At 54.6% G+C, this 24,076-nt stretch overlaps 2 protein-coding genes across 4 annotated transcripts in view; both read left to right on the forward strand.

The window, feature by feature from the left end:
• On the forward strand, window positions 1-12,537 carry TMPRSS9 (transmembrane serine protease 9). Of its 3 annotated transcripts, XM_081896044.1 has the most exons (18): window positions 1-594; window positions 1,444-1,511; window positions 1,622-1,788; window positions 2,606-2,647; window positions 2,983-3,096; window positions 3,924-4,095; window positions 4,611-4,885; window positions 6,174-6,310; window positions 6,423-6,741; window positions 6,837-7,008; window positions 7,800-8,071; window positions 8,892-9,028; window positions 9,355-9,700; window positions 10,039-10,155; window positions 10,290-10,461; window positions 10,993-11,258; window positions 11,497-11,633; window positions 11,864-12,537. In XM_081896044.1, exons 1-18 carry the CDS (start codon window positions 217-219, stop codon window positions 12,023-12,025), a joined length of 3,453 nt encoding a protein of 1,150 aa, XP_081752170.1. In that variant the 5' UTR covers window positions 1-216; the 3' UTR covers window positions 12,026-12,537. The 3 variants fall into 3 exon arrangements, with proteins under 3 accessions (XP_081752170.1, XP_081752171.1, XP_081752172.1); XM_081896045.1 differs by lacking the exon at window positions 10,290-10,461 and having other exon boundaries at window positions 8,892-9,700; window positions 11,864-11,990; XM_081896046.1 differs by lacking the exons at window positions 10,290-10,461; window positions 11,497-11,633; window positions 11,864-12,537 and having other exon boundaries at window positions 10,993-11,177.
• Window positions 12,538-13,884: 1,347 nt separating this feature from the next.
• LINGO3 (leucine rich repeat and Ig domain containing 3) overlaps window positions 13,885-24,076 on the forward strand; it is a 41,592-nt gene continuing 31,400 nt past the window's right edge. The window contains exon 1 of the mRNA XM_081896053.1: window positions 13,885-13,905. The gene's annotated coding sequence lies outside the window, so the exon portion shown is untranslated. The remainder of the gene's footprint in view (window positions 13,906-24,076) is intronic.

Below are 24,076 nucleotides of genomic sequence, written 5' to 3' on the forward strand. Positions count from 1 at the left end.
TTGATTCATTTCTCAAACTTGCCTTACTTTCTTAAATTTGTGTACCCTGCTTCCCTTCTTTGTCAGGCGTTTACACCTGAATTCATTGCAATATCTCAATAGCATTACAATCATACCTTGGGTTACAGACGCTTCAGGTTGTGTTTTTTCGGGTTATGGACGCGCTGAAACCCGGAAGTACTGGAGCGGGTTACTTCTGGGTTTTGGCAGTCGCACATGCGCAGAAGCGCCGAATCACAACCTGCGCGTGTGCATACCCTGCGGGTTGCGAATGCTGTGGGTTGCAAACTTGCCTCCAGCATGGATCACAAACCAAGTGTCCACTGTACTTCATTTTGTAGTGTTTATGTGCTGCTTGGCAGCCTGTCCAACAGGTGCAGATCGGGGTGCTTCTGTCCTGGCTTCTGCCCCCCGCCAACGCTGGTGCTTTTACACCAACCCACCCTGTGCCTCTTCCTCTCTGCAGCCTTCCTGGTGAAGCAAGAGTTCCTGGCAGATCACCTGGTGGAGTTGCAGGGCCTCCGTTATGAGAGCAGCCTGCAGTGCCCGAGCTCCAACTATCGCCGCACCTTGACCCCCGTCCTGGAGAGGCTGGTGAGGGCAGAGAGAAGAGCCCCTGTGGGGCGTGGGTGGGTGGGTGGTTCTGCAGATGAAGCACTGGAGGAGCTGGGGGTTTGGGGTGGCCATGGCAGGCTTTGATCCCTTCAAGGCAGGAGCAATACTGGATTTAGGGGGCTGCAGGCGAGGCAACACAAAATTGAAACCATCAATCACTGATAAGATCCATATGGGGGCGTCAAATTTTGGCCTTGCACAGGGCGCCATATCACCACTTTTTCCTGCTGGGGGTGCAGCCAGCTGTAAATCACACTTAGCAAGCTGGAGTTCATGCTCTCTTAGCAAAAACAGAAGTGTCAGGCCTAATGAACACAGCAGCTCACCTCTGGTAGGTCTTGCTCCCATGAAGCGGTTGCTGAGGCTAAAGGTCCCCATCTCCCCACATCTATCTAAGCCTCCTCCACCCCAGGGTTTCCCCCAAGCAATCAGAGACTGTACCTGCATGCAGCCAACCTCTCCCCTGCCCTCTTCATGCCTCTTCTTGTTCTGGGAGAACAGCAGGGAGGGGAGCTTGTTGGCACAGGAGTGGGTGGGAGACCCCCCCTGACTTCCCAGCCAGACTCCTCCCTGCCTCTTGGCCTCCTTCCTCTCCTGTTTCAGCTTCTGCTTCCAATTCTGGACTCCTCTCTGCCACAGACTCTCCTCGCTCACAAAGCCCTGTTACCTCTTCCTCGTCTTCTCCCTCTTCTACCTCATCCTCGTCCCCCCAGGCTCTGGGCCTTCTTTCTTGGGGATTCCCCCAGCTGGTTCCTCCCACCACTCCTCTGCGTTCAACCAGTTCATGACAGTCACCCGTTTGCCCCCCCCCTTTCTGTCCCATCTCAGTTTAAAAGCAGCTTTCAGAACTCAGCCCTGGAAGGGACCTGTGACAGGTGCTCCGTCTTGCAATACAGGTAGGCTAAGCCATGAAGTGTGTCCTGCCCTGCCCCGCCCTGCCCTGGTGCTGCAGGTGAGGGGAAGCAGCCTGGCCCCCACCTCCTGCGCTTGTGTCTCCACTTGGCAGGAAGGGCAATGCCAGCATCCTGGTCCACTTCCGCCTATGGTTCTCCTCGCAGCCGCTCAGCCCAGACGCAGAAGAGCAGGCGCTGGAGAGGGGCCTGGCAGCTGTGCTGGGCAATGGAGGAATCGCCCTGCCCTCCTACGGCACCATCTGGGCAGCCTCTCTCACAGGTAGCCTGGCATCATCCCTCGCCCATTCTCCAGGGGTAGGGAGGGCAGGCATGCAGGTGGCCTCGCCTTCTTCTCATCACCCCCCTGTGAGGTAGGCTAGGATACAAGCAAGATCAGTTCCTGCCTGAGTGCAGAAATTCAGATAGGGGCCTTCTACTCCTCCTGCCAGTCACTGCAACCTTCTCACCCTGGGGGCAAGATGGCAGCTTTTGCATCTCAGCAAGGAAGGTGAGGGGAGAGCTGAGGCTTCCTCATTGGATGGTAGCGAAAAGGTTTGGCCTTGCTGGACCAGAGGGAGCTTAGAAAATCTTTGCACTCTGTGTAGGGGGAGCCGTGGCAATGAATGCAGGGGCTTTGTACACACACACACACACACACACACACACACACACACACCTGTCCTCATCATGATATTGTTAAATGTTTGTATACTGCCCTATACTTGTTGATCTCAGGGCAGTGCACAAGATAAAGTTAAAATATAAAAACACAGAATACATGATAAAAGTAAAAACCAAGACAACCCAATAATCTCCCCTTAAGCACAAGTTGTCCCCCAAAGGAACCCAGGAACTACAGTTCGCCTCTCATGGAGGTACAACCCCAGCCCCCTTAAATTACAGCTCCCAGGATTTGGGGGGGCAGGGAGCCATGTACTCTAAGGGTCAGGCATGGGTCCAGAGCCCTGTGGGTTCAAGAGACTTGCTGGGGATTTCAGGAGAGGAGGAGTCCCAGTTCTGGGCCGGAGTGGCCTCCATGGGGAGCATTTGGGCTTTTGGAGACCAGCCCCCATTCTTCACCCCCCTCTCTCACACAGGGCTGAGCAACGACTCCCCTTCAGGATCAGGACTGAAATCAGGTAGGCTTCTTTTAACATTTTGTGAGCTCAGGACGTGGGTGGAGAGCAAAACAGTTTTATTCTCTGCAAAGCCATGGGGGAGGGGGAGGGGGAGGGGGAGGAAGGGGCTATCTATGGCTTCTGGCCATGCTGGCTCTGCGGGAAGCAGACGGCCAGTTGCTGGGCATCTTAAGCAGGCAGGAGAAAAGACTGTTGTGCTCAGGACCTGTTTGGGGATTCCCATGGCAAGGCGAGGTCCAGCTTCCACAGGGCTCCCCCGAGGACCTTGGCCCTCCCCAAAGAGCAGCTGCCTCGGGGGAAAGAGGCTGGGACCCATCCTGCTACCACCCTTGCAGGCACCTGCCCAGGGACAGCCTTCACCTGCCACAGCGGCCAGTGTGTGCCACGTGAGAACGTGGAGTGCGATGACCGGAGTGACTGCCTGGACGGCTCCGATGAGGCAGAGTGCGGTGGGTCCTAGTCTTCTCCTTCCTCCTTTGCCCCTCCTTCTTCTAGGGGTGCTGGGACATTCCCATCCAGGGGTGGTCTCCCCTGGGTCTTCATTCCATATCCTGGCGGGGATTTCCCCCACGTGGTTTCAAGGGTGAAGCAAAGGGGCCTCTTGGGTGGTTGCATTAAACCCAGGGGTCAGCAAGGCTTACCTTGCCTGGGCCAGATTGGTCCTGCAGAGATCCCTCTGTGGGCTGGATCGTGCGCGTGCATGAGCACATGCACCCACAATTTTCGGCGTCTGCACATGCGCAGATACAATTTTCGGCACTGTGTAAGCAAGTCCCTGCACCGTGCTGTGCCAGTTTAGCGCAGCATGTGAGCGGGCAGCTCGTGGACCTGTCAAACGACCTCTGCAGGCTGCTTCTGGCCAATGGGCCTTAGGTTGCTGACCCCTGCATTAAACAAATGTGCAAAAAGGAAGGCGTTAAGATGAACACTGGAAGTGGCAGGTGGGAGCTGCCATCTCAGAAACGGATTCCCCCTCCAGGAGAATGCTTCTTACTGCCTGCTGCTGGCACCTCCTTGTATCAATGAACATAAGAACAGCCCTTTGAAAGCCGTCCAAGCTGGTGGCCGTGGTCCATAGTTTCACCAAGTGATGGATTTTATTTCTCTGGGTTCTGAATCCCTCTGCTTACTGTTGCCACCTGGGGGCAGATAATTGTACCTGCAGCCTCTTTTTAACCATTCTGCTGCCACCTGGTGGCATGTTGGAGTTACTGCAGACCATTTCTACCCCTGAGTGGGGACTGCTGACCACCCCACCCCCCCTTGTCTCTTGCAGACTGTGGGTCTCGACCGGCCATGCAGGCAGCCAACCGGATTGTCGGGGGGTCGGAGGCAACTCGGGGGGAGTTCCCCTGGCAAGTCAGCCTGCGGGAGAACAACGAGCACTTCTGTGGGGCCACAATCCTGGCTGCCAAGTGGCTGGTGTCTGCAGCACACTGCTTCAACGAGTAAGCCCGGCCGGACCCATTTCTTTGCTTCTCCCGCAAGAGACTGAGTGCGCCATGCCTTGCTGGGTTGCGGCAAATGGGCAGCTCTCTGGTGCTGAGCACCTTGCAGGGTTAGGGAAAGAGACTGGAGGTGGGTGGGTGGCACGTGGGGCAGCTGCTGGGTCTCAGGCCTTTGGTGTGTCAGGGGCTCACCCTGCATGCAAAGACAGACTCCGATGACAGAGCAGATGAGACCGAGTGTGGGTCCAGCAGCCAAGAAGGCAGGTTCTGCCTGTGCCGGTGAGGGAAGTGTGGCTATTCAAACAATAACATTATTAACAAGTCGTGGTGCTTTTAATAAACACATTCCAGATATATTTGTATTTATCCACACAGTATCTGCAAGAGCTGCCATCTCCTATCCATTGTTCAAAGTGGCCCATGTCAAAATCTCCCCATTGAATCAATATCTATTGGCAGATGGAAGGGGGCAAGGAGTCTATTGATGTGCCCTGAAGCTCTCCTGCTGCCAACAGGTTCCAGGATCCGGGCACCTGGACAGCCCATGCAGGCACCGTCTGGCTGAGCGGCAGCGAGAGGAGTGCAGTGAAGACTGGTGTGAGCCACATCCTCAAGCACCCCTCCTATGACACAGACACGGCCGACTATGATGTGGCGCTGCTGGCGCTCTCTGAGCCTTTGCCCTTTGGCAAGTACGTCCAGCCCGCCTGCCTGCCGGCCTCCAGCCATATCTTCCCCTCTGGCAAGAAGTGCTCCATCTCCGGCTGGGGTTACCTCAAGGAGGACTTTTGTAAGCACAACCTTTGGCGAGGCAAAAGTGGAAGAAGGAGTGGGGGCCACGGCTCAGCCGAACCTACCTCACCGGGCTCCTGTGGAGATGGGGGTGGTGTGGCTCAGGCAGGGCTACTACAGGGGGCAAAAGGGGCTGAGCTCTGCACTGAATTGGGCAACTGTCCCCCTGAGGGATCCATCTGAGGAGGAGCTCTCCTTGGCTTCACAGACAGCATTGTACGGTGGGTAGTTTTGCCACAGGCAGGGAGGTAAAGGTGAGCCTTGGTGTGGTTGAGCACTCCAGCCTCAGTTGTTCCCTCAGTGTGCTGCTCCCTACTGGGGGGCAGGTGGGGACCTTAAGGTTGCTTTTCTGCACAGAGGTTGAGGTTGCTGCTGCTCCACCTCCTTCCCGACCTCCTCTTCCCTCTCGTTGCCCCTGGCCAGCTTCACCCAAAGGAACATTGTTTGGGGCAGGAGGAACTGAGCACCCCCATTTTCTCTGTTAATCCTGAGATACTAGCCAACCCTTAGCACAGATTTGGTTTGATTTAAGATTGTTCTTCTCCTTTCCCAGCAAGAAATGTGGAGCTCGCAATAGCAGCAGCATTTTAAAAAGCGAGTGAGCAGACATTGCAATTACTATAAGGGAAAGCACAGCAACATTTTGAAAAGAAGAGCAGCAACAAGTTCATCAGAAGAATTACACACAGGTCCAGTTATCCAAACTCTCCTTCAGACAAAAAAAAGTAAAAAAAAAATCCTTGTCCAAACGTGACAAATTCATACCAAAACCTCACCATACAAGCTGTGGATTCAAATATCCAAACAGCCAGAGCTGCATTTTGTACTTCAAGGAAACAAGCAGCCTTAAAGAATCCTGACTTCTTTTGTTTTGCTTGTCCACAGCAGCCATTCCATCAGAAAACATGGTGTGAATTTAAAGAGAGCATTTCCTGCTTCCTTGTTTGCCTTTTGCAAATTTTCAGGATTTCCTCCTGCGTTTTCTAATAATTTTTGGGTCAAAATTAGAAATGAACCCATAGGAACTGATGAAAACCATTGCCTTGTTATGCAAATGCAGACCTAGCAAATGATTTTGTGAGAATGCTGTGCATTCTGATAGTGGGACCTGTGTGGAATGCAATTCAACAAACCCATGTCCATTCAATTCAGTGCCTGCCCCTCAGCTGCCCTGCCCTGGAGAGCTCAGGGTGTCTGGAACTGGCAGGAGGAGTCCCTGTCAGGATGTGTCCACCTGAATTGCCCTCAGGCCTTGCCACTGGGCTCCACCTTCCCTCTCTCCTCAGTGGTGAAGCCAGAGCTGCTGCAGAAGGCTGTGGTGGAGCTGTTGGACCAGACACTATGCGCCAGCCTGTACAGCAACGCCCTCACCGACCGGATGCTGTGTGCTGGCTACCTGGAGGGCAAGGTTGACTCCTGCCAGGTATGGCCAGAAGCAGCCTCTGGGAGAGGACGTGTCTGGCTGCAGCGGGAGCTCTGGGAGGAGGCCTGTGGCATGCCACAGTGCCCTTCTTCTCTCCTCTTCTCACCTACAGGGGGATTCTGGGGGCCCACTGGTCTGTGAGGAGCCCTCAGGCCGCTTCTTCCTGGCCGGAATCGTCAGCTGGGGCATCGGCTGTGCGGAGGCCAAGCGCCCAGGGGTCTATGCCCGGGTCACCAGGCTGCGAAACTGGATCCACGACACCATGGCCACGTTCACGGCCCCACCAGGCCTCCCCCTCCCCTCGATGGCCTCCACCACCCTCCTGCCTCTGGCGTCCACCAAGGGCACCACCACCACCACCTCTGGCAAACCCCTACCCAGCCCCACCACGGCCGGGGGCAGGCCAGCTGCCACGGTACCACGGCCCCAAGGTAGAAAGCCCCTGCCCTGCACGGGGCCCAACTGGACTCCTCCTGGGGCTTGGGGCACAGCCGTCGCAAGCTCACCCATCTTTTTCTTTGCGCAGAGTGCGGCCGCCGGCCCGGCTTCTCCAAGCCCATCAAGATTGTGGGGGGCCTGGATGCCTCTCGCGGGGAGGTCCCCTGGCAGGTCAGCCTGAAGGAGGGGCTGCACCACTTCTGTGGGGCCACCATCATTGGGGAACGGTGGCTCCTTTCAGCTGCCCACTGCTTCAACCAGTAAGTAGGGAGAAAGGGGGTTGCCTCAGGTCCAAATTGTAGAGTTCGAAGGGGACCCCCAGGAGCCACCCAGGCCAACCCCCTGCAATGTAGGAGCTGCAGCTAAAGAATCCCAGACAACACTAAGGTTGCAGGTTTGATCCCCGTTTGGGACAGTTGCCTCTTCCTACAATGCAGGGGGTTGGCATAGAGGAGCTGCGTCCCTTCCAGCTCTACAGTTCTGGGATTCCATGCCTGCCCACTCTCTGCTTAAAAGGAGGAAGAAGGGTGCCCCACTTTCCAATCAGCACCCTCCGCTCTCCGAAATTGGGAGATGGATCCTGGGAACTTCTGCAAATGGGGACTCAGGTGCCGTAATGGTAATAGTTGGCACTGGGGGACACCAAGCCACCCATTTCCCCAGAACCAGGAGAAATTCCACCCACAGCAAGAGGGTCCTAGGTTGGGCGGAGGCGGCTTAGTGGGCAATTTCCAATTGCTTGAAAGCTGTGGGGACTTTCAGTCTTGGCAACTGATTTTCATGCAGTGAGTCCACTGGGATCCTGCTCAGCCAAGTCTGTGGAGGTTGTGTTTTCGCAAAGAAAGAGTTCTCTCCAACTTGGAACTGGCTGATTACTGACTGACAGGCTGTTGTGACTCAGGAGGAGAGGAAGGAGCTGGGTGGGGGAGAGACCCCTTTGTGGGCATGGTGACCCCCAGAGATGAGCCCCCTCATTCACCCACCTGCCCCTGGCCTGGCCGCCACTAATGGTATGTCTGCGCCTGTGTCTCGTTTCTGCTCCTGCTGGTAGCACCAAGGTGGAGTACCTGACAGCCTTTGCAGGCACCACCTGGCTGTCGGCGGCAGACAGCAGCTCTGTGAAGGTGAGCGTAAGGCAGGTGGTTCTGCACCCCTCCTACAACCCGGCCCTGCTGGACTTTGACGTGGCCGTCCTGGAGCTGGAGCGCCCCCTCCCCTTCAGCAAGGTCATCCAGCCCATCTGTCTCCCTCTGGCCGTCCACAAGTTCCCCGTGGGCAGGAAGTGCCTGATCTCCGGCTGGGGGAGCCTCCAGGAAGGCAATGGTAAGCACTTCCCCCTTCCCCTTGCAGGCAGCGCAGGAGACAAGGAGGCAGGCCGTTGGATCCATCTAGCTCCCTGCAGTCTACACTGACTGGTAGCAGCAGTTTCAAGCAGGGAGCCTTTTCCAAAGCCCGCTTGGAGATGCTGCAGAGGACAAATAGCTCAGTGGGTGGAGCGTGAGACTCTGCATCTCAGGTTCATGGGTTTGAGCCGCATATTGGGCAAAAGATTCCTGCATTGCACAGAATTGCACTAGATGACCCTCAGGGTCCCTTCCTTCCACGACTGAACCTTTCTGCATGCTAATCAGGCTGCTGAGGGATATTCCAGAACGTTCAGCTTTAAAAACAACACACACACTTTTGTATGTGGATCCTCCATGTGCAGGAGCAGTCTACCCGGGCTGTTTCACAGAATTGTAGAGTTGGAAGAGATTCTGAGGCATGCCACTAGTCCAGCCCCTTGCAATGCAGGAATCTCAATTCAAGCATCCCTGACAGATCCCTGATCAAAAACCTCCACCGCCTTCCAAGGGAGTCTGTTCCACCAGGAAATGGCTCATGTCTTCAAAAAGTTCTTCCTAATGTTTAGTCAGAATTGTCTTCCCTGCAAGCTGAACCTGTCAGTTCGAGTCCTGCCTCTCAGAGCTGCAGAAAACAGGCTGGCTCCACCTTCCATGCGGCAGCCCTTCAGATATTTGAAGATGGCCACCCCCATATTTCTTCCCTCTTCCTTTCATGGGTGTCCTGGAAACTTCCCTCCAGGAGCTACTGGACACTGCTCTGCCCCCTGACCTGACCTTCGCTCCTCCCCTCCCTGCAGCCTCCAAGCCAGAGAACCTCCAGAGAGCCTCTGTGGGAATAATTGACCAGAAAACCTGCAATGTCCTCTACAACTTCTCCCTGACAGAGCAGATGATCTGTGCTGGGTTCCTGGACGGGAAGGTTGACTCCTGTCAGGTGAGGGTGACTGAGGGTGGCCAGCCTGGGGTGCCCCATTCCCACTCAGCTTCCCAAGTGCACCTGATCACAGAGCTGGGTGCTCATTGGAAGGCCCCTGTTTTGAAGTGTAACGTCCCCCCTGCAGAGCGGGCCACTCTGGTTAAAAGGACCTTCTTTGGGGGCGCCAGGGCTCTTTTCCAGACACACCAGGGGCCACTTTGCCTCTGGGACTTGGTGAGGGCGGAGTTGAGAAGAGACCCCTGTAAGACTCCAGGGGGAGCTTCTCCTGTCTGGGAAGCTTTGTTAGCCCTTGCTGAGCTGGTTGCTCCCATCTCTCCCCACAGGGCGACTCGGGGGGGGCCCTGGCCTGTGAGGAGACGCCAGGCGTGTTCTACCTGGCGGGGCTGGTCAGTTGGGGGGTCGGCTGTGCGCAGGCCAGGAGACCCGGTGTCTACGCCCGCATCACCAAGCTCAAGGCCTGGATCCTGGAAACTATCTCACCATGCCCCAGCACCACAACCAAGGCCGCGACCACATCCAGCACCACAACCAAGGCCACAACCAGTGGCAGCGCCTCCTCCTCCCCCAGCCTGTCTTTGGCTAGTCAAAGGACCACCCAGGCCAGCCTCAGGGTCACCCCCAGCACAGCCAGGCCACCAACCAACACCCCGAGATCCACCCAGTTCGCAGGTACATGGCGAGGACACAAATGGGCAGAGGCTGAGCATATAAATAATAAATTATTGTGATTATTAGCAGGGTGCCAGGTGAAGGCTGATGCCCTCAGGAGCCTACCCTCCAAGGCAGGGGGTGCAGGACACTGCAGGGGTCATCCTTCTTGCTGTGAAAGACTAAACATGGCCGCTGCCCCACTGGGAAGCCTCTCCTTTGAGCTGGGCCTGTCATTGTGCCCAGCCCTTTTGTGGCCCACACAGCTGTGCCCAGCGAGCTGGGAACCCCTGTGCAAGCCAAGAGGGTGGAGGGTCTCAGCTCTCCCATTAACTTGCTCCCCACCCTCCCTGCCCCAGCTGTGCCCTGCACCCCATCCACCTTCAAGTGCTCTGGCAAAGTCTGCATTGGGAAAGCGAACCCCGAATGTGACGGCGTCATGGACTGCAGCAACGGCAGGGACGAGGCCAACTGCAGTAAGTGACCTCCCCTCTCCCCTAATCCACATTTAGCTCTGCTCACCCCCAACCAGACGGTGTGGGGGGCAAGCAACGTGGCAGGGGGCTCACAAGGGTGTCCTCTCAGCCTGCTTCTCTTCCCACCCACCTAGACTGTGGCTCAACCTCAGCTTTGGCCTTCAGCAAGATTGTGGGGGGCAGTGGCGCAGCACGAGGGGAGTGGCCGTGGCAAGCGAGTCTGTGGCTGCGGAGGAAGGAGCACAAGTGTGGGGCAGTGGTGGTGGCTGACCGCTGGCTTCTCTCGGCTGCCCACTGCTTCGATGTGTGAGTTGGGGGGCTGGGATGAGCGCTGGGGGTGGGGAGAGGTGGCATGTGAGTCGGGGGGAGGGGGTCTTTCTGCAGCCATTGCTCCCCTGCTCCAGGAACAAGCTCCTTGCTGGTGAAGAAGAGAACCCCATCCTCTGTGCCTCCCCAAGCCAGCAATGTTTTCCTAGCACAGGAGGGCACTGCCAGACCTCCCTCCCTTTGGATCCCAGGCATCCCCTTTCCTGTGAGCCCCCAACCAAGGCCAGTCCACTCAAGAGGTGAGATGAGGCAACTGCCTCAGGTGGCAGGATCCATTGGGGCAGCAGGTGCAGTCTCCAAGGAATGCACCAAGGTGAAGGGGAGGGGCTGCTGGTCTCCTCCCACCCTTGTTCCTGATGTAGATCTTTACTCCTGGCTGGGAAGTGGAGGGAGCCACTGGGTGGTTCTCCTCAGACGCCAAAATGTCTTGGGCCAGCCCTGCCCCCCCTTTTCCCTGGAGATTGGGGAGACGGGGCAGGCCTTGGGTCCCAGGTGCACCATCCTTCTCAGCTACAGCGACCCCAAGTTGTGGGTGGCCGTCCTGGGGACACCCTTCCTGAGCGGCCTGGACGGGCGGGTGGAGAAGGTGTTCCAGATCCACAAGCACCCCTTCTACAACATCTACACACTGGATTACGATGTGGCGCTGCTGGAGCTGGCCTCCCCGCTGAGCTTCACCAGCACCATCAAGCCTATCTGCCTGCCGGACCACGCCCACCTCTTCGGCCAGGGCGCCCGCTGCGTCATCACCGGCTGGGGCTCCACCAAGGAGGGAGGTAGGAGGGAACCTCTTCCTGGCTGGGTGGGGAAGCGCCCCAAAGAGGCAGCTCTGGCCCTCGGACCACTCCGGCTTCCCTCAAAACCCAGGCAGCCAAGCAGCCTCAGATCAGCTGGCTGGCTCTATGGTGTGCCCACAGGCAAAGGGCAGGATTGGGCCCTGGGCCTTCCTCGCTGTGAGTCTCCTGCCCCCTCTCACTGCCGGGAAGCCCAATTCCACTCTGCCCTCCCTTGCAGGGCTGATGGCGAGGCAGCTGCAGAAGGCGGCCGTCAACCTCATCGCAGAACAGGATTGCCACCGCTTCTACCCCGTCCAGATCAGCAGCCGGATGGTCTGCGCCGGGTTCCTGCAGGGGTCCGTTGACAGCTGCTCTGTGAGTCTTGGGCGCCCCTCCCAGAGGGCCCACACCACCTCCCCCTCAGCCCTGGCTGCATCAGGTGGGATGGGAGGGAAGCCCACAGCTGGCCAGAAATGGCTGGAGCTGGGGGTGCTTATGAGAGGGGAGGAGGGAGAGAAGGCAGTTTGCAGGGCCTGGGGGGTCCCCTTGCCCCGGAGCCCGTCCCTGCTCCCAAGGACACTCAGTGCCTTCTCCCTCCTCTGCAGGGTGATGCTGGCGGCCCCCTGGCCTGCAAAGAGGCTTCGGGAAGGTGGTTCCTGGCGGGCATCACCAGCTGGGGCTACGGCTGTGCCCGCCCTTACTTCCCGGGGGTCTACGCCCGAGTGACAGCCGTGCGGGGCTGGATTGCGCAGAACCTCAAGGCGTGACTCAGGGAAGAGGCAGGGAAGTGGGGCCTGGCCGGGAGACGGAAAGCAACTCTCCTTTGGAAGACCCTATGCCTTATAAACCAACAGAAACACTTTTAGAACATGTTTTCTCTGAATAAAGAGGCTCGCCTGCCTCACTTGGACTTCACAAAAAGGGCAGGAGGAGGTTCCCCCTTCCTCTCCTGGCCTGTCTACTCTATCACCCCATGATCTCTGGCCATGACCCTTGTGGAAGGAGGGCAGGTGACCCCGAGCCGCCTCTTGGGAACACAGGCTGAAGGACGGATGGACAGACAGGGATCCTTGCCTCAGGAAGAAAGCGTTTCCCTTGGACAGTCTGGCCAGAGACACTGCCTCGACTTCCCTTCCCGCTGTAGCTTGGCCCCTGGGTGGGGGGGCTGTGCCGAAGGGCTGGATGTGGGGTGGCCTCAAGCCTTCTCTGTGCAAAGTGAGCAAGAGAAGCGCTCGGAGGAGGCCAGAGCAACGGACAATTAAACAAACCCCTTTGTGGAGTTTGGTGTGCGCTGGGGATTTTGTGCTACACAAACAAAGATTCTTTCTCCCAGCTACCCTTAAAAACAAAGCCAGTCGCAAAATCTGCAGAAACGGGGTGGGAATGCCTCCCTTGCTATCCACAGAGACCACCCCCCCCCACTTTCACGAGCAGCACGAGGCCTTGGGCTCAACTGGAATAGGTTCCCTGGGCCTCCACCTAAATGCTCCCCTGTGCAAGAGGGGAAAGGTCCCTTCTTGTAGAAATCCAGCATGTCAGGGAGAAGCGGCCAAGCGTCTGTTTTCAGAGGGCAGGGCTTCTTCTCAGCACAGTTTGGTTCAGGCCTGCCCTATCTCCTGCCCCCAACCTAACTTTGTTCATTCCCCGTGCACCACCGGCTCCGAGTTCTGCAAGATCCAGCAGGGTGATGCCTGCATCCCTTCATCTGGCTTGGTCTGGGGGCAAGGGCCCCTCGCCCACTACACAAGCCCTGGGGGTGACTCAGCCAAGCAGTGAGCGGTGCCCCTGTAAGTCCTCCCTGTCATGGCACTGTGCCCGGGCGTGGGGCTGACTAGGACCCACTTGGAGTGCCCAAACTTTTTTCAAAGGGGGCCAGATTTGATTACGTGAACATGAGTGAGGGCAGACCAAAATTGTTGATTTTTTTTAGGGTTGCAGTTGTTGAGCTTTTTGGGGGGGGATTTGACCCCAAGAAATGAACTGCCACAGGACCCGGATTGAGCCCCAGAATGGATTTTAAATTGCAATTTGCGGGACACTCCGGAGACCCCCCTCTCCGGCACAAATATCTCTGAATGATTTATCTAGTAACGGGGGAAGCACCCCGCTAATTCAGGCCTCAGGCGGGTTCTCCCGGCTTCTCTTCCTCCCCTAAAGCTTGCTTCCATTTCTCAGCCCAGGCCCACGGGAAGTCCACTCGGGGGCTGGGAAGGCTGAGGTCAACCACAGAATGGCAGCCTTGGGAGGCGACCTCGAGCGTCATCTAGTCCAGCCCGCGGCCATGGGACGGAGCGAGGGCGCCCCCTGCTGGCCCGGGGCTTCGGCTCCTGCTCCCCCGAGGGCAGAGGGGCGGGCAGAACTCGGAGTGCCACTGAGGCCCTAGAGACCCCCAAGTCCCGCGGGGCGCGCGCTCTGCGGTGCTCTTTCGGTCCCCTCCAAGCTGCTCCGGAGCGTCGGGTTTGTGGGCCGCGCCGCCTCGCCACTCCGGAGTCCGTCCCGAGGGCTCTGGGAGGGACTCGCGAGGGCGCGCTCAGCCGGGCCGCCGCGCGCCCCCGCGCAGCCCCTGCTGCAGCCGCCCGGCGTGGAGCGCGACGCGGAGGGCCGAGCAGGCCGGGCTTGGAGGCGCCGGCGGGGAGCAGCCGCCCAGGTAGGGCCGAGCCGGGCGGGGGCGGGCGGGCGGGCGAGGCAGCCCCTTCCCCGGCAACAGGCGCTCCTGGCAGTGAGGCCACGACTCGGGCTCGGGCAGGGCCTGGAGGAGAGCGGGGAGCCGGGTGCCTTGTCCAGGTGGTCGGTGAGGGTTCCCAGGGAGCTCCGTCTCGGTGAGGAGGCCTCCTCCTCGGTCCTCTGGCGCTCCTTTCTCCTGCTCTTTTTCAACGGTGCGATCCTGAGCAGCGTCGCCGCGCTTCAAAGGGGGCGCTCATCTGAGGAGAGGCGCCTGCGCAACCGCAGGGAGGAAAGGGCGCCTGCCCTCGTGGCTGCTTGGAGGCGGCCCAGGGATTTGCCATGGGGAGATGAAGGGTGCTGGCCGAAGTGGGCCTCCTTTGGCCTCATTCGGTTGCTGCAGGGTCTTCTGCTCTTCCAGAGTCTCCCTGCCATTTGTTCAGACCGAGGACCCTCTTCACTCCTTGCAAATACTTGGTCTTGTCTCTCCCTGCACACAGATGGTTGTTCTCTGCGGCACATGGGGTGATGGGGAGGGGAGAGGAGAGACAGAACTCCTGGGTCCTGCTCCTGACTCATCTTGAGCAAGTCTGTGCTGCGGACCTGAAAGGGGAGCTCTCTCCTTGTGCTGGGGGTGAGCGCACACACACGCACACTTTTCTTCAGTAACAGTTTCTAATCTGTGTGGAACCTCTTTTAATTGTGAACTGAGGGGGTCACAATCTGCCCTGATCCAGACTCTCCCAATATCATCAACATGGTGCTTGCTTGCTTGCTTGCTTGCTTGCTTGCATGCTTGCCTCCCTAAGTCCCACTGTGTTCCCTAGGCCGTTCTTGGAATTGTGACCTCTGTCACATGCAGACACCTTCCAGGAGCCACAGGTGACAGCTGAGAGCGGGACGACGACGACGACCAAAAGTGGACAATAACCCCCAAAAGGAGCAGGACGTGCCCCTCCCCATACAGCCCATAACCCCTCTCCTGCAGTATATCAGTCATCCTGAACTGCCTGCCACAAGCCTCTTGGTGATTGTGGCGTTTTCTGCAATTAGAATAACTTGAACTAGGAAGTCATCAGACCCTCTGGTCGAGTTTGAATAGCTGATGTTCATGGGTCCTGGTGGCTTCCCTTCTTCATTTAAGACTGAATTTTGAAGGACCCAAAACAGTTAGTACACCAGGAAGTGCCATAAAACAGGCCACAAGTGTGCTTAGCAGTTGTTGTTTTTGGAGGGGTTGGTGCATGTGTGAGAGTCCCTGTGAATCCCTGTGAGTTATAAAGAGCTGCAAGACAGTCCTGTGAGGCATGCAAATTGTGAATTAGGGCACAGATGGTTCCCTCCAAGTTTCATTTTAAGATGCCTTGATAAAGATATTTATGGCTCCTTTTTTATTCTGCATCTATACATACCTTCCAACCTACCTACCCACCCCCACACATTCTAACTGAAGGCTGGAACAGATGTTTGGTTTCCTGTTCCCCAGTGGAGAATATTTGTGCCTTCTGGCCTTTTGGTAGATGCTGCTGCTGTCACTGTTCTTGCTCAGGGTCTTCGTTTCCTGCCTCTTTGATGGCCTTACCTGGCCAAGTGCTTCTTCTGGCTTCCTTTCCACATCCAGTGGTCCTGGACTAGCACCTTCCAGTGTTGAGGGCTGCCAACCTGCTTTAATGGTGAGAAGATAGCCTTGGGTTTGTTTCTCATTTGGCAACTTGCCCAGCTTTCCAGGTTATTTTGGCAGCTTCCTTTGGAAACTGATTCAGCTGAAATGAGCAAGCACTTCTCTTCCAGGAGAGCTTGTTGACTCCAAGCCTGAGTGTTACTGTTGGTGATAAGATGCTGCATTTGGTGTGCAAAGAGCTGTTGAGGATGCTGTGTGTGGCTTCAGCACCCCTTCCTCAGAGCTACTGCTCTGGTGGAGATTGGGAGAACCCATGGCGGAGTTGGGGCAGGGGAACCCTCCAGAGCCCTCACTGCAGATTCCCTGAGTTGTGTCTGATCTCCAAGGAAGTGCCGTGGGCAGCCTTCCTTTGCCCCCTTAGGCTTTTGCTACAGAGACGGCCTCTTAGAATCATAGAATCATAGAGTTGGAAGAGACCACAAGGGCCATCAAGTCCAACCCCCTGGTTAGTGGGGTAGAAGTGGAAGGATCATTAGGCGCGAGTGATCATGCTCTTCTGAAGTTTACTATACAGCGGAAAGGAGCAGCCAAGCATACTAGGACTCAATTTCTTGACTTTAAGAAAGCCGACTTCATAAAACTTAGGGAAGTGCTGGGTGAGATCCCATGGACAGTAATACTAAAAGGAAAGGGAGTTCATGATGGCTGGGAGTTTGTTAAGAGGGAGATAGTAAAAGCACAACTTCAGGCAATACCAATGAGACGGAAACATGGAAGGTGCCTAAAGAAGCCAGGGTGGCTATCTAAAGCAGTGTTTCCCAACCTTTTTTGGGCAAAGGCACACTTGTTTCATGAAAAAAATCTCGAGGCACACCACCATGCCAGATGGGGAAAGGTCACTTTTTACTTATGTAAAAAAAAAAAAATAGTAACAGCATAGAAGGTAATGGTTAGGCTAGCATCCCTCTTCCAAATATGCTAGGTTTTTATTTGCAGGGACTGTTCTACATGGGAAAGCATTCAGCACTGTCATTCTCCCATCTGCCATCTGAATTGGTACTATTCTGGGTCAACTTACTCTGCTGCATGTGTAGATGAAAATGGCACCAAGTGTGGGGGGTTTTGGCCCTCTCTGAAGTGCTTCTCTGCAAGATATGGTAGGATGTGTTACACAAGTAAACACTTGCAGGGTATGATAAAGAGAGCATTCCAAGAGTGACTTGGGATGCTATGAAGATGCTGCAAAAGTGGGCATGTGATTATTGCACGCCTTAAGCTAATGCTGAATACCCAAGAGTGTACAACTGGACTGCTGAATCCTAACTGGGTGTACTGAAAAGATGCTGGATGAGACCCAGACCAATAGTACCTGCAAAAGCAGCGTTATTAAAAGCAGCTTTCCCTTTGAACATCTCTTTGTTCAAAGTGCATCTGAAAGCCTAATGACCCACTGGTTCCTTAGGAGTGAGCTTTAATGCAAGGATTTTGATGTTAATCCATGGATCAGATGTGTGTGTGTGGATAATCGCATTGTTGGACAGTCCTTTCTGCCTGTTGGCCGTTAGCCAACGACCCCCTCCTCCGCCTGAATGAAATGTGCCCCGTGGGAGCGTTGGGACATCAGAACCACGAGTTATAGTTATCAGGGGCGCCGACTTATAAAAAATATTGGGGGGGCCCATACCGGGGTCCTGCCGCTGGTTCGCTCGGGTAGCCGGGAGAACGCAGTTCAAGGTGGCGGTGTTGGGGAGAGACCCTCGCTCAGGGCGCCACGAGACTTGGCGGCCGGCGGCCTATCTGGGGGGTTTTGGAGCATATTTCGGCGGAGCGATTGGGGAGGAGGGGGCTTGTTGCCGGATTCTTCAGCTGGGCCGGAGATCCGCTGCTGGGGGTCCCTGGGCCGAGTTGTGAGCACGGCCTGCTGAAGGGAGATCCAGCCGATTGCGCGACGGGGACGGCCGGGGCTCTCCGGCTAGGGCGCGCGGCTGGCTGGCTGGCGAGGGAGCAGGTGGGGAGGAGGCGGGGGTCCTCACTCTCTTAGGAAACGCACCCGCGCGCCCGATTGCCACGAAGTCCGAAGGGTGCGTGTGTGGAATTAAAAAGCAAAAACGAGATACGGGCAGGGCAGGCAAAGAGTTTTCCGCAAGAGGATGGAGGGCAGGTTGAAGAGAAAATCACTCAGGATGAGACAGTCAAATCAGCCATGATAAAATGGGCTCAGGATATTGGGTATAACATCATGTTTGAGGACTGGGAAAGGTTATGGACCACCGGAATGAAATTCACGGCATGTAATGCCTTGAAGGAAAATATTATGAAAATGATTTATAGGTGGTACATGACCCCAGTCAAGCTTGCAAAAATATATCACCTGTCTGATAATAAATGTTGGAAATGTAAGGAGGCTGAAGGGACATTCTTTCACCTCTGGTGGACTTGTCCAAAAGTGAAGGCCTTCTGGGAAATGATCTATAATGAGTTAAAAAAGGTATTTAAGTATACCTTTCCCAAGAAACCAGAGGCCTTCCTCTTGGGCATTGTTGGCCAGAAAGTGTTAAAGAAGGATAGAACTTTCTTTATGTATGCAACTACAGCAGCAAGAATACTTATCGCAAAATATTGGAAGACACAAGATTTGCCCACACTGGAAGAGTGGCAGACGCAATTGATGGACTACATGGAACTGGCTGAAATGACTGGCAGAATCCGAGATTTGGGAGAAGAAACAACGGAAGAGGACTGGAAAAAATTTAAGGACTATTTCCAAAAGCAATATAAGTTGTATGAATGTTAAAAATTTACACAATTCGGAAACTATAGCTTCAGCAATTAGATTTGGGAAACAGGAAATTATATTTTAAGTAAGAAAAGGTCAAAATCTAAGGTAATACTATGTTTAATTTAAGATATAAGTAACTGATGAAAAGTATGTTAAATTTAGAGGTATAGTATTTGAAAAGTACAAAATAAGGTACGAAACAAGGTAATAATTTGCTGATATCTTTATTATAAAGAATGCAGGGTAAGGGAGATGCGAGGAAGTCCAGTTATATAAAAAATGTGTTGAATGGTTGGTTTTCTTTTCTTCTTTTTCTTTTTCTTTTTTTCTTTTTCTTGTTCTTTTACTTTTTTCTTCAGTGTATGTTTCTAACTTTGTATTTGAAAACTTTTCTGGGGTGCAGGGAAGTCTCAGAGCCGGAGGTTGGGGAAGGGACCCCCTTTGCTCTGCCCTCTTTGCTCTCCCGTCTTAGATTCGCATGGGGGTCCCCGCCCGAGCTTGCCTGGCCACCGGGCCACACAAGGGCCGCGCTCTACGCGGCGCACCTTGCTAGCCGCGCAGCTGTCCTCCGCGGCTGCGGAGCGGCCCTGCGCCGGTGCCCAGCCCCTCTGGGCGCCCGCTGCGCTGCCAATGACAAGCGGGCGACGTCGCGGGCAGGGAAGGCGTTGCTTTCTTTCCCGATCCTTCATCCTCCCAGTCTTCCAGCCCTTTTTTGGGTTGGAAGCTCGTCTCGTTCACCCTTCTCCTTTCTTCACCCTGCGTGCAATTTTCCTCCCTCGTCTCCCTCCCCATTTCTCCTTCCTTCCTTCCTTCCTTCCTGACTGACTGACTGACGGGCTCGGGCTTCGGCTCGGGCTCGGGCAGCCACAGCATCGGCGGTGTTGGCGATCGGCGGCGCGGGGGGATGGCCCTCCCGGGGGAGCCGGCGCTGCTCAATGGGGTTGCCAAGGAGACAGGCCGGCCGCCCCCCGCCGCGCCGGTGCCCGTTATCGAGCTGGTGCGCGCCAGGCGCCCTATAAAAGCCGCGGACGCGCCAAGCTCCCTCTCCTGCCACGCAGGAGCGATGCCTCTCTCTGGCTCTCCCTCCGCGCAGGCTGAGGGAGGGAGGGAGTGGCGCGTGTGACCCGTCTCTGCTGGGAGACCAAACCCAGCGAGGCAGAGTCGCGCGGAGGCGCCCAGGCAGCGCTGCCGGCTGCGAGGAGGAGCGCCAGGCAGCAGCAGGAGGCGCGGCCTCTCCTCGCCGCCGCCGCCCCGCCTCTCGCCACCGACTCGCCCGCTTCCCTCCAGGCAACATCTCGCGGCACACCAGGCAACGTCTGGCGGCACACTAGTGTGCCGCGGAACACCGGTTGGGAAACACTGATCTAAAGAACTTTTAACTGAGTTAAGATTAAAAAAGGATGTGTACAAAAAATGGAAAAGGGGGGAAACCACCAAAGAGGAATTCAAACAAATAGCCAGCACGTGTAGACACAAAGTCAGAAAAGCTAAAGCACAGAATGAACTCAGGCTTGCTAGAGAGGTTAAAAGCAACAAAAAAGGCTTTTATGGGTATGTTCATAGCAAAAGGAAGAACAAAGAAACAGTGGGGTCACACAGAGGAGATGATGGTGAAATGCAAACAGGGGACACAGAAAGGGCTGAACTCCTTAATGCCTTCTTTGCCTCAGTCTTCTCCGATAAAGAAAACAATGCCCGACCTGAAGAATTTGGAGCAAATGATTCAGCAGAGGAAACACAGCCCAGAATAACCAAGGAGATAGTACAATAATACTTGGCTAGTCTAGATGTATTCAAGTCTCCAGGACCAGATGAACTGCAGACTGGAGGAGGGCAAATGTTGTCCCTATTTTCAAAAAGGGGAAAAGAGAGGACCCAAATAATTACCGCCCAGTCAGTCTGACATCAATACCAGGGAAGATTCTGGAGCAGATCATTAAGCAAACAGTCTGTGAGCACCTAGAAAGGAATGCTGTGATCACCAATAGTCAGCATAGATTTCTGAAAAACAAGTCATGTCAGACTAACCTGATCTCGTTTTTTGACAGAATTACAAGCCTGGTAGATGAAAGGAACGCAGTGGATATAGCCTACCTTGATTTCAGCAAGGCATTTGACAAGGTGCCCCATGATATTCTTGTAAAGAAGCTGGTAAAATGCGGTCTTGACTAGGCTACCACTCAGTGGATTTGTAACTGGCTGACTGACCGAACCCAAAGGGTGCTCATCAATGGTTCCTCTTCATCCTGGAGAAGAGTGACTAGTGGGGTGCCACAGGGTTCTGTCTTGGGCTCGGTCTTATTCAACATCTTTATCAACGACCTGGATGATGGACTCAAGGGCATCCTGATCAAATTTGCAGATGACACCAAACTGGGAGGGGTGGCTAACACCCCAGAGGACAGGATCACACTTCAAAACGACCTTGACAGATTAGAGAACTGGGCCAAAACAAACGATGAATTTTAACACGGAAAAATGTAAAGTATTGCACTTGGGCAAAAAAAATGAGAGGCACAAATACAAGATGGTGACATCTGGCTTGAGAAAAGTACATGTGAAAAGGATCTAGGAGTCTTGGTTGACCACAAACTTGACATGAGCCAACAGTGTGACACGGTAGCTAAAAAAGCCAATGCAATTCTGGGCTGCATCAATAGGAGTATAGCATCTAGATCAAGGGAAGTAATAGTGCCACTGTATTCTGCCCTGGTCAGACCTCACCTGGAGTACTGTGTCCAGTTCTGGGCACCACAGTTCAAGAAGGACACTGACAAACTGGAACGTGTCCAGAGGAGGGCAACCAAAAGTGTCAAAGGCCTGGAAACGATGCCTTATGAGGAAGGGCTAATAAGGGAGCTGGGCATGTTTAGCCTGGAGAAGAGGAGGTTAAGGGGTGATATGATAGCCATGTTCAAATATATAAAAGGATGTCACATAGAGGAGGGTTGTTTTCTGCTGCTCCAGAGAAGCGGACACGGAGCAATGGATCCAAACTACAAGAAAGAAGATTCCACCTAAACATTAGGAAGAACTTCCTGACAGTAAGAGCTGTTGGACAGTGGAATTTGCTGCCAAGGAGTGTGGTGGAGTCTCCTTCTTTGGAGGTCTTTAAGCAGAGGCTTGACAACCATCTGTCAGGAGTGCTCTGATGGTGTTTCCTGCTTGGCAGGGGGTTGGACTCGATGGCCCTTGTGGTCTCTTCCAACTCTAGGATTCTATGAATGTCCAAGTAGATAAATAGGTACCGCTCTGGTGGGAAGGTAAACGGCATTTCCGTGCGCTGCTCTGGTTTGCCAGAAGCGGCTTAGTCATGCTGACCACATGACCCAGAAGCTGTACACCGGTTCCCTCGACCTCTGCTTTTGTCCAAGTATTATGTCTTTTTTAAAAAATGTATTCTGAAAAACAAGAAGTCTGGGAAGAGACCAGCGAGTGTAAGTGTCTTGGAAGTGGGGGAGATGGAAACAGACTAGATTTCATATTCACTTGATATCTTTTTCAGATCTCCACTTAGAGCAGCAGTGAAGGCATCACATCAGGTGAAAGTGCTGCAAAGAAGGGGAGGGGAGGGATGGGATGGATGGCTCAGCTGAGAACATCAATTTGACTTCTGGCCATGACTGCCTAAGCTTTATTGAAAGCTATTTTTAAAGTGTTTATCTGCAGTTTACCTCTTATGACAAAACAAATACAGTGGTACCTCAGGTTAAGTACTTAATTCGTTCCAGAGGTCTGTTCTTAACCTGAAACTGTTCTTAACCTGAAGCACCACTTTAGCTAATGGGGCCTCCTGCTGCCGCCGCCGCACGATTTCTATTCTCATCCTGAAGCAAAGTTCTTAACCCGAAGTACTATTTCTGGGTTAGTGGAGTCTGTAACCTGAAGCGTATGTATCCCAAGGTACCACTGTACTTCAGCATGGCAATTTCCCAAAGTGTTGCCCTGCTAGCCATGACAAAGAGCTCTGAGTTACTTGTGCACCTCACCCTGTTTCCTCTCTGAGAGGCTTTGATCCCCAGCCTGCTCTACCGGGAGCAAGTGGGACCTGGATGCTGTGCACGAGGCAGCCTCCTTTTCTTCATGGGCCAAGTGGAGATGTTGGTTAATGGTCTACCTCACCAGGTTGTTGGAAGGGCAAATGTGATAGAGGTTGCAAGCTCTCCTTTCAGCGTAGTGCTGGCAAACCGTTGCTCAGAATCCTTTCTCCACTGCTAAAGCAAAAACCAACCATTTTGCAACCCAGGCTTTGGCAAAGAGTCTCCTTCCTTCACAGAGCACAAAGTACCAATTCAATGGTGTCCCTCAAGGGTCTCCCCCCGGTGACTTCTCTGAATCTGTGAGCCATCTAGCACCCAGCCATGCCTTTGGGCCCCCACTCTCAAGAGCATTTCTCCCACCATCACCTGAGCAGAGGCCCCAAAGGCCCCTTAGAGGTGCTGCTTCCACTGTTCCATCCACCCCACTCGTACCATTTTGGGAATAGGCAGCTGCCGGTCTCTGTGTGGGAGGAGGGCAGAGACACCTCCTTTCTCAGCCTTTGAAACAGGAGGTGCCAGTTTCCGGCATGCAAAAGATGCAGGAGTCCCCGTGGGACACAGAGCCCCCCTGCGCCTGCATGCAGGTGCCCATCTGGCCCACAGCTGCACCCCCAGTAGGCAGGCCGGCCGGCAGGCCACAGCCATGCCTGTGGCTCTGGAACAGGACCAATGAACTTACTTTCTTTTCTCAAGGGGGACTTAGCTGCTCCCCAAAATCCACCTTTCGCCAGGCTTCTAATAATAATAATAATTTTTATTTATACCCCGCCCTCCCCAGCCAAGGCCGGGCTCAGAGCAGCTTACAAGCAATAATAAAAACAAGTTGAATGATTACAACTTAAAAACAAAATTAAAATATTGAAGCATTAAAATATTGAAACATTAAAATATTAAAATGTAGCCTCATTGCAGGAGGAGAAGGAAAGGAAAAAAGAAAGAGAGGGAGGGAATCAAATTGGCTCCAAGGCCAGGCGGAGCAACTCTGTCTTACAGGTCCTGCGGAAAGAAATCAGATCCTGCAGGGCCCTGGTCTCATGAAACGGAGCGTTCCACCAGCCCAGAGCCAGAGTTGAAAAGGCCCTGGCTCTGGTTGAAGCCAATCTAACTTCCTTAGGGCCCAGGACCACTAGGGTGTTGCTATTTATGGACCTGGAGGCTCTCCGTGGGGCCGACCGGGAGAGGCGGTCCCGTAGGTACAAGGGTCCTAGGCCGTGAAGGGCTTTAAAGGTCAAATGCAGCACCTTAAATCTGACCCTGTACTCTACCGGGAGCCAGGGAGGCGTCAAGGATTACACCCAAACTCTTAATGGAAGGCAATGGCACTAATTGGGCCCCCGCAAGAGAGGGAAGTTGGTCCCTCATCCCCATGCCATCCCGACCCAGCCATAGGACCTCTGTCTTCGAAGGATTTAGTTTCAATCGGCTCCCACGAAACCATCCAGCCACAGCTTCCAAGCATCTGGTCAGTGTGTCCGGGGCCGAGTCAGTGTGGCCATACATTTGCAGATAGAGCTGAGTGTCATCAGCATATTGGTGAGAGCCCAGCCCAAAGCTCCGGATAAACTGGGCAAGGGGGCGCATAAAGATGTTAAAAAGCACCGGGGAGAGAGAGACTTGCGCCCTGCGGCTCTCCACACACCAAGGAGTGGCGCAACGACAATTCCCTCCCTAGTGCCACCCTCTGTCCCCGACCAGAGATAAAAGAGCACAACCAGTT

This window comes from Podarcis melisellensis (assembly GCF_964234715.1).
Source record: "Podarcis melisellensis genome assembly, chromosome: 18".
NCBI classification, from domain to species: domain Eukaryota; kingdom Metazoa; phylum Chordata; class Lepidosauria; order Squamata; family Lacertidae; genus Podarcis; species Podarcis melisellensis.